The sequence below is a fragment of the Hermetia illucens genome, chromosome 4 (genome assembly GCF_905115235.1).
Source record: "Hermetia illucens chromosome 4, iHerIll2.2.curated.20191125, whole genome shotgun sequence".
Lineage (NCBI taxonomy): Eukaryota > Metazoa > Arthropoda > Insecta > Diptera > Stratiomyidae > Hermetia > Hermetia illucens.
This window is the reverse complement of record NC_051852.1, coordinates 33,023,520-33,033,506: the sequence shown is the minus strand read 5'-3', so window position 1 is coordinate 33,033,506 and position 9,987 is coordinate 33,023,520. Positions and strand designations below refer to the sequence as shown.

Below are 9,987 nucleotides of genomic sequence, written 5' to 3'. Positions count from 1 at the left end.
GTAATTTAGACTACTCGCCCGCAGTTGGATTTAATTCTAGGTATCGGTGATATAGCGTAGCACCCGCCGGTGTGTAATCAACTCTAACACCTTTGAAGTACGGATTGCTAAGTCAATTACTTCACCTCTTCTCGGTTCTGTAAACGTAGAGGTGCACCCTATGTTTTGCAGTAATGAGACCAGCTGAAGTCATAAAATCAAATAACCTCCCTTCTCTGGTATTGTTGTCAGTACTGGTATTGTTGTCTAAGACTGTTAAACCTCCATGTCAGCCATCCTACTATAAACCCATATGTCTTCTAAACACTATGGGGAAAATTCGCTCTAGGATTTATCTATATTAGATTGCTCCCGGTCATTGAGAGTTAAGTAGGCGCCTACAGAGGAACAGTCCTGAGGGTGTGTTTTTCCTTCTGGACCATCGCAGTTAATGCGGCGTTCGTCATCTTGTCATCTGGCGCCAACTGACAGCTTGGGAGATTAGATAACGAACATATATAACATCAAGTCCACCTTTCCTTTGTTGGAAGCGAAAAAACCGAAAGCGAGAGATGGCAATGGCGATGGGAGTACGCAAATAAAGGTCGTTGGATTCATAGGTTGATCCCTAACATCATAGTGCGGCTGGAGAGAAGACTTGGGGGGATTAATTATAATTTCACCCAGTTTCTCACCGACCTGGATACCCTCAATACTTATATAGGTTTAAATTGGACATTTCAATTCCGAAGGATTCAGCGCATGTATCCTTCCAATGCTCGAAATTCGTGGAAGAAAGGAGGAATTTAGAGGAAAGAAACTCTAGGTGTAGTACTTGCGCCGAAAAAATTTGTCCGGAGAACGGTAGATTGCCAGGATAACTGGGACGCTATCAAATCCATGGTCGCAGTGATTCAAAGTAGACTTCAAAAACCGGAAGAGGTGAGGAAGGCTCGTTTACGGTCGCCTTGGGTAGAGGGAAGGAGACCTAGCCAAAGTGAGCTAACTCCACCCCGTGATGTAATATATAAAAGTGGTGTTACTGTGTACCGGGAGAGTCGAAGATGGTTTTAATAGGCCCTTGATTTACAAATAATCCGGAAAAATGGACACTTTGAATACGATATCACACAAGCTCCGTGGACCATTCCGAACACCTTGTCATCATTTATCGCTTTACTTTATCAATGTAAGCAATTTTCAACCCCAATGCATGCTTTCGGTGGCAATCTCAGCTTAGGAGGAAACTACTTAGTGTCAAAAAAGCTCTTCCTCCGCTATCATTCAAGAAGATTTTCACTCTGCTTCTAATTGGCATATATTTGATTGTAACAAACAGCGCACTATTTTAAATCTTTCATTTTGATTTGAAAATTAGTCTTTTCATAGATACGATCAACTCTAATGACTTGTCCTCGTTTCACTAAGAATTTTGTGTCATTACATCCAAATACCAAAGTTCGTTCATCACACATTTTCTGATTATTTTATTTACTATCCCCAATTTCATCCGAAATCTTGTTGAGATTATCTATAATTTTGCAGGGTTTGGATTCGCGAATATAAGAACTAAATACTCCATGAATTTGTATTATAAGGAACATAACAATTTATTCTCAGACGACGAGCAATTTAGCACGTCTCATTATTTTCAATTAGATCAAGATCAAGACTTCAACCACAAGCCCAGAATTGAAATAAGACCCCAAAAACATATGATCTGGCACTATAAAAATCTGTGGACACATTATTACCATCGAATTCGACAATAGCAGTTTTCGTTTGTTACCAGTGCAAGTTTGACTCATTTAAAGTTTCACGTATGGATTTGATAGTTATGTTTTGTGCATTTCTGATTGTTGTAAGTGATTTTTTCAACCTAAAAAAAAGTTTAGCCCAGTAGCCCCGTAGAAATTAGTACTTCCATTGTTAATAGATGGATTGTAAAAGATTTTGTGTAGCACAAGGACTTAAGACCAACGATTCTAAGGTGACTTCTATCAACACTATCAAACGGTTTTAAAGGGGAATGTTAAGGCAAATCTTTGTAAGAGTTCAAAAGGATGATGGAAAGCGAATCAAGTTACAATAGGAAGTTTCAAAGGTGATAAAATTACAAAAACCCCTGGGCTCGCGATTTTCTATGGATGGGTGACTCAAAAAGGTATTCAAAAGGAAAGTTTATTCTCCTAGACCGATTGGGAAGATGGGAAGGCGATGAGGCGACTCAGTCGACACTGACAGTGCTTCATTATTAGGTGTCAGGAACTAGCAACCACAATTACTCCCACAACCCTATTCGTACGCCATTCCTTCATTATTCCCACTACCCTATTCATAAGGATATTTGCGTAAACAGGCTTCCAATTAAAATATTTTCCTTAAAATTTCTACAGGTTGCCGCCAAACCATTTCAACCAGCAAGTCAACAGCAATTTAAACAAATTTTCAACGAATGTCTAAAATCCTCTAACGCTTCTCCAGAGTTAGCTAAGCTACTTTCAACTAATGTTTACCCTGAGACATCAGAAGTAGACCATATCCTTCGCTGCCAAGTTTCCAGGCTAGGAATTTTCGTTGACTCTTCAACAGGAGGATCATCTCAAATGGGACGTTGGCCATCGGGATACGATCCTGATCGTGTGATGGCCCAATTCAAAGCAGCCGGGTACAGCCTTGAGCCTGAAAGTGTTTCTAGTTGTCTTAGCCAATATGAGAAGCTAAATGAAAATGAAAAAGCCAGCAAAGAAATCAGATGTTTGGTTAGGAAAGCAAGGGAGCAACGCAGCGTCCTAAGGGAATGATAAGTTTTACTTGTGGTATTATTATTATAAGCGCTAAGTATTTTATGTATGTTTGAATTAAATTTGTTTACAATGTTGTTGTGTTTCTTTCCAACTTTTTAAGTAATATATTATTCGTACATTGAAAATGACTGGCAGTTTCCTCCAGGGCTCGTAAATGCTCTTACCATCTAGTCTCCTCCGGACTACAGCTTATAGTGCTACTAATTGCATTCCACACTTCCTCTTCAAATTCTTAAGATTCTCCTCTAAAGAATTTCAAACTTTCCCCCTTCACCAGTAAACTTTGGGCACACGAAGAGTATGTGCTCCAGGTCCTTGTATTCCTTTAGACTTTCAAAAAAGAAGGGAGATTCGTCATGTCCAAAACGGTGTAAATAACTGCGGTATCAACCATGCCCAGTCAAAAACTAAATCAAGTGATAGTGGATATCTCCATAGCTGCGCATAATCCAAAGCTGGATATTTGGAATCAGTATGTGCGTCCATCTCCCCTTGTGAGAATTATGCCAACGTTTCTGCCATCTTCGGCATTATGGTCACCGCGCGCTTTCCAGTTGTAAAATCTTCACATCTCCTCAAAAAATATCAATGGACATCATTCCCGCGACTGCGAGTGTTGTTTTGTCTGACGTTGCTCTAAATGCGCTAGAAACTAGTTGATACTTTTCGTTAGTTTGGGTCCTCCAATATTCGGAATTATGACAATTAACGCAGCTACAACTTTCTTTCTTTCTTGCCGCGTAGCCGAAGTATTCCTTGAAGATTAATCGAAGATATGGCATAACACCGAGATATCTGATGGAAGCCTAGGACTTTATCACATGCTGTCCCACAAGAAACTTTTGAAATTATTTCGACTTGCGATTGCTGGCAGCCTTAGTTTTGTGTTCCACCAACTCCCATCTATATAATACCCAACTAATTCTTGATCAGTCTGACCGTTGTGTGGATATGCTGGTCTTCAACTGGAATCAGTCTGTTGCATATAAAGTTCCAAGTGGGACGAGACACCATGACTCGTAGTTTGCCACTCTTTGGTAGCAGCACCAGCATCTGCTTTTTGCACTAAATCGGAAGCTGCCCTCTTCCAAACAGGTATTAAAAGTATAAATCAACCACCCTGGTCTTGCCTTTATCATCACCTTCAAAGCCACGGCCGCTATTCCACTCAGCCCGGGTGTTTTTAGTCCCTAATATTTCGTAGGCAATGATAAGCTCAGCCTCTGTAACAGTTAGAATTTTCTCTGGGGGAAGCTCTCTTTCGGTCCCAATATTGCATCTGCTTTATTGTCGAAACAGAGTGGTTGTTATTCTTCGGACTCAAACTGGGCATTTGAACTGCGGGTCCTTTCTTCCTTTCAGCTTCCCAGCTCTTTCAGGCAAGCTTTGTATCTCGCATATGTGCAGTTTCTTGCTCATCATTTGTACTTTAATAATTTCTTTTTGGGGCATAGATTCAGCACGCAATTGTTTGATTTCGTCGATCTACCAGGGTTTTTATCATTTGCACCACAGGCTACGAGCACGCTGTTGAAGTGTGACTTTTCTTTAATGTCCCTCGGCACTATCCGGGCTGGATGCAACTCATGCAGTTTTTCGGGTATCGCAGTTATTATTGGATTCACGGCACTTCAATTTCCTTTCGACCTCCGAACATCCTCCTCCACGTGATTGTAGTTTTTATTTTAATTTGGATAATTAAATAATGTTATAATAATTAAATAATGTTATAATACTTGTAGTCCGGGTAGCTGAGTGGTTAGAGCACAAGGCTGTCGTACGGAAGGTCGCGGTTCAAATCTCGCTGGTGACAGTGAGATTTGTATCGTGATTTGACGTCGGATACCAGTCGACTCAGCTGTGAATGAGTACCTGAGTCAAATCAGGGTAATAATCTCGGGCGAGCGCAATGCTGACCACATTGCCTCCTACAGTGTACTGTAGTGTACCGTTACGGTCTTGAATGAAGTGCTCTAACACACTTCAAGGCCCTGATCCAGTATGGATTGTTGTGCCAACGATTATTATTATTTCCGAGTTATCACAATCTCGGCAGATGCCGGATTTTACCTAATACTAGCACTAAGTGCCAAGCATTTAGGCTCGGACGATCCTACCTACTTAAAAACTAAAGGGGCACTGGTGGTGGTGGCCGGTGGTAGGTCAGTGGGAGAATCCGTCGAGTACTCCCCGCAACATCGAGCACGTATGCAGAATGGTGTACTTCTGCATGGTTTGAACCAGACTGTGCGAAAGTCCCAGGACATCAAGGGAAGCCGTCAGGGATTTAGGTACAATACCTGTAGCTGACAATATTATGGGAACTACAACCACCCGCTCGAGACGCCAAATTTCTTTGATTTCCCGAGCCAATGGCTCATAGTTCACCTTCTTCTCCACGTATTTCCGTTCAATGTTGCTATTATGGGGGATAGCAACATCAATAATATACGCGGAGCGACCCGTCTTGTCAACTAGCAGTACGTCAGGCTTGTTGTGTGCGGTATGGCGATCAGTCAGAACTTGCCGGTCCCAATACATGCTGTAAGCAGAACTATCAAGTACTGCTTGCGGCTCATATCGGTAAACCGGACATGTTCCCGTGATCAGCCCATGCTTATATGCAAGGTTTTGATGGATAACCTTACATACAGCATTATGCCTGGTGATGTATTGCACCGGTGCCATAACAGTACAGCCAGAAATGAGATGGTCCAACGTCTCTAACGCCGAACCACACATTCTGCACTGGTCGTTCTCCACCCGTTCTTTCATGATGAGCTTTTTATAAGCTCGGGTGGCGACCACGCCATCCTGAATGGCACACATGAACCCCTCCGTCTCAGCAAAGAGCTCCCCAGCACAGAGCCACCTGTTCGACAGATGCAAATCGACAAATGGCTGCCAAAGACAATTCACGTGTTTACCGTGCATTGCCTTCGACTTCCATTCCTCGATCCGCTCCTGGTCCGACTTCACCCCACTCAGAGGATTGAAAGATCGATCCTTCAAGTTAAGTGGAGTCAGTCCACAGTCTGCCTTGCAGACAGCCGCATGCAAGGGGCTCGCCTGCTCTTTACTGTAAAAATAAGCGCGCAGCGAGTCGACTTGGCGATGATGTTGTGCCGCCACGTCAACCACGCCCCTGCCTCCGATGTCACGAGGCAGGTTCATCCGCTCCACGGCAGACTTTGGGTGATGCATTCGGAATTTGGACATAGTTGTCCGTATCCGCCGCTGGACGTTTTCCAGGTCAGTCTTCGTCCACGGCAATATTCCGAATGCATAAGCCAGTGAAGGGATGGCGAATACATTCAACGCGCTTATTTTATTCTTCCCCGAGAGATGCGATTTCAGCACCAGCTTTACACGTCGCAGGAATTCGGACAGCAGAGCTTCCTTCAGATCACCAACTCGAGCATGGGTTCCTTGCAGAATTCCTAGGTACTTGTAGAAGTCTGTCTCGGTCATAGCTTCGATGTGGAGGTCACCAATGCTATGTCCGGCATGCGGCTCGTGATGACCTTTGCGAATGGCTTGGATTCGACACTTGTCTAATCCAAACTCCATCCGAATATCACGGCTGAACATGTCTATTATTCGCAACAGACTTCTAAGATGGTTGTCAGTACCAGCATACAGCTTGATGTCATCTAGGTACATCAAGTGTGTCAGTTCGCACTTAGCACGTAGGCCATATTTTATTGCAAAACCATGCCCTCTAGTATCATTCAGTAGCCATGAAAGGGGGTTCAGTGCCATACAAAACCAAAGAGGACTCAATGAATCCCCCTGGAAGATGCCCCTCCGAATACGGATGGGCTCTGAGGTATTAGCACCCTCAGATGTACGGACTGACAAGGTGGTATGCCACCCTTCCATGACTGTCGCCAAAAACTTTATTAGTTTCGGATCAATGCGATACAGATGTAGGATGTCGATTAGCCAGGTATGCGGAACGCTATCAAAAGCCTTGGCATAATCGATATAGCAACTGAAGAGGTTTCTTTGGCCTCTAGTTGCTTGTCCTACAACTACCGAGTCGATAATGAGTTGTATTATTATTTATTATTATTATAATACTTATTATTTATTATTATTATAATACTTTATTTATAGGAACTATTTACTATCGACTGGAGGATAAACTAATACTCCGAACTATGAATGTTTTTACAATGCAATGAAGTAAAACTTGTCCTCAAGACCTTACATGATTCAGGACTCTGTTGACTGGGCCAAGTCCCGCTTTTCAACACAGTTCATGGCCGTCCCCGCTCTATAAGGCTGTTGGTGTAGCATGCAGCGGTCCTCTGGTGTAGCGACGCATTCGGGGCCGTTTGTCCAGTCCAATCCGAAGCAATGCAAATACTTTCTGTTTCCTGTAAAGAACTATGTTAGGTGGTAATCAAATTCGCCGCGCTTTCGCTCGACCCACACTAGATCAGTGTCCACAACACTTTCTGGAATAATCCCGCCATTGCTTCCATCTTTTGTGCAGCTGCTTCCTAGTGGCTTTTCGGAGGTCTGCAGTTACATCCGCCTAATTTTTTTCTTTTCTGGTAGGAAAAGTGCGTCTCATTCGCTAGAAGATCCAAATGAACCATTCTCGCAATGACAGACCGTCACGTGCATTGCACACCGTCAGCGCGATTGACCGGTGTGTCGCAATTAACCTTCCCTAATTCAGGGTGTTGGCCATTACTCCCTTCCAAGCAAGAGCAGCGTATAGCAGGATGAATTTCACCATCTCTGCGACAAACAATCGACAAATATATTTTGGCCCTCCACTGCACATTATAGTATGATAGTATTGCTTCCCGAGCCGGATCCACGACCGTTGCTATTGCATCGATCGTAGACCGCGTTCTCCAAAATATATACTACCGCTTCGATAGACCACCCGCCAGCTCGATGAACGGAAGCAGCTTGTGGCATTTTACTCACTTAATCATCTTTCTCATAATGTCTAAAGGACAGATGGGGCAACACGAAAATAGTGTTCTAGGGGGTTTTTGAGGCCTCGGTAACAAAACCAACTTCTACCTCTTCAACTGAGCAGAAAACACTCCCTGCGCCATGCATGATTCAAATGTGCTTATGAACCTCTTCGCCCAATTTTAGCAGCTAACCTCAGGGTTTCTTTCCGAATGTTTTTCAATACCGGAGCTTTATTATCCCCAATTCGTCTACAGCTCTCTTTTATTTCCTCTCTGATGTCGTCCTGTTGAACCCTTCGTTGAGGTCTACGTTCTTCCTGTTGCAGGAAAATAATTTCGATTTTTTCCAAAAAAAAGTCACGGGTACGTCACTTGGAGTGATTTTTGCAACCAAATCTTGTTCATTATAACCTTGTAAGCGATGCCCATTTCCTCAATTCCAATCCATATGCTGATTGTTTTTCCCTCTTATCCTTTGGCAAAGCCATCTTGTCCGCAGATATAATGCTCCCAACAGTAAAATTTTCTGGTTCTACCAATAGTTGGGCTTCCTACTGTGATAGAAACGCCGTCGCATACCGTATAGCGTAGTTGCGGTAAGGCTCCCGGATTACTGCCACGTCCATGTTCGGCTTTTCACACGTTCACTTCGTCTTCCTCTTTGCACAACATGCATTGTGGATCTCCTGTACAATCTTTGATAAGATGACCCTCTTCTCTACACTAGTACATGCTGCTGTAAAGTGACCGGAATCGAGGTATCTGATGCACCTGTTGTGAGACACTTTTTTTATTAAAAGGGAACAGTAGTCCCAGCATTCAGGTGGGTCATTGGGTCCATTCTACTCACTCCTTTGGACAATCACCATCATCCGTGGCTTCAGATTCAAAAGTAGGCACTACGTCGAGATTCCCTTAGTGCAGCACAAGGGGTTGGATCAAATGAAATTGATACTTTTCGAAACAAATGTTTGCTTTGATATTGGTGGTAAATGGGAAGAATACGAAGTCACAAGGATCCGTTGTCAGAAAGTACAAAAACGAAGAATCTTTTCTTCCTCGTGCTCGTTTTTCTTCAACTGATACCGAAAAATAATTTTCACTATCAATAGTTGTTTTTAGATGTCGTGGCGGCCACGATTCACACTTCCGGGCGTCCGACACAACTAGCGTGTTCCGCCACAACACTTCACCCTCAGCGGAAACCAAATGGTGGTTTAAGCGAGGAACCAGACACATGGCTCCCTCAACTCAGCTGCCGTGAATCAAAACGGACCCGACCTGATGTTGATAACAGGATCATTGGGAGGAACATGTTCTTCCCGTATACCAACTCCGCTGGAACTCTGCTCCGCAGCAAATTCTTCTCGATTGTCTATTCGGAGGCCAAGAAGAACAAGTGGCAAGACCTACGATCAAGAAGAGTCGACTTGGGCCATTATAGTGGCCTTCAGCGGTCTGTGCCACCTTTCGAGCATTCTATTGGACAGCGCGTAATATGCGGTTCTCCGATGGCGTCTAAAGCCGAGGAGTTTGTCCAAATTTGCAAAAAGGGTGGACTCAAACTGCATTCCCTGCTCGGGGATTATAATTGCCGTCGCTCCAAAGGGTAGAATCCATTCTCGAGAGAGGGCCTCTACACAAGATTGTGCAATTGTGCATTTCAGAAAAATTATCTCAGGGCACCCCGTGAAACTATTGATGATTGTGAGATAACACCTGAAACCATGAGAGTCTCGCAAATGGCTAAGGCTGTCTAGGTGGATCGTGTGGAAACACTTCATGAACTGAGGAAACACTCCCACCTCTTTTCCCACATGTTTTGTAGTTCTGCATTTCTAGCATGCGATGGATTGTCTGGCTCAATAATTAATGTCCTTGCTCATGGTTGGCCAAAAATGTTTGATGGCGAGTAACCGATTCGTTGTCCGAATGCCTGGGAATACTTCTTTCGCGAATCCGCCGGAATATATGGCCTTGGTCTCTTATCTGAGGTCTCGCACTATATACTAGATATTGAGCCGAAGATAGAAAACTCCCCAAAAGTATATTTAGAGTTGGTCCTCAAGCTTTTAAAAACTGTTTCGTCCTTCTGCCCGTCGGTGAATGTCCGAAAATCCACGGTGGCGGGATCTTGACCTCTGCAACACGCGACAAAGTTTCAACAATCTCCTTATCTTTTCCAAACAAGTGTTGAATGTCAGAAGTGAATTGGCTGATAAAGCTCAAGTGCCGAAGTCGGTGGTGGTTATGGTCAGTGA

The 9,987-nt window shown here is 43.6% G+C and overlaps 1 protein-coding gene across 1 annotated transcript; it reads left to right on the top strand.

Annotated features, from left to right (window-relative positions):
* The first annotated feature begins 1,655 nt into the window (after positions 1-1,655).
* Positions 1,656-2,860, top strand: LOC119655111. The gene is made up of 2 exons (XM_038060833.1): positions 1,656-1,840; positions 2,376-2,860. The coding sequence occupies exons 1-2, from the start codon at positions 1,802-1,804 to the stop codon at positions 2,781-2,783; spliced, it is 447 nt and encodes a 148-aa protein (XP_037916761.1). The 5' UTR covers positions 1,656-1,801; the 3' UTR covers positions 2,784-2,860.
* Positions 2,861-9,987: the final 7,127 nt, after the last annotated feature.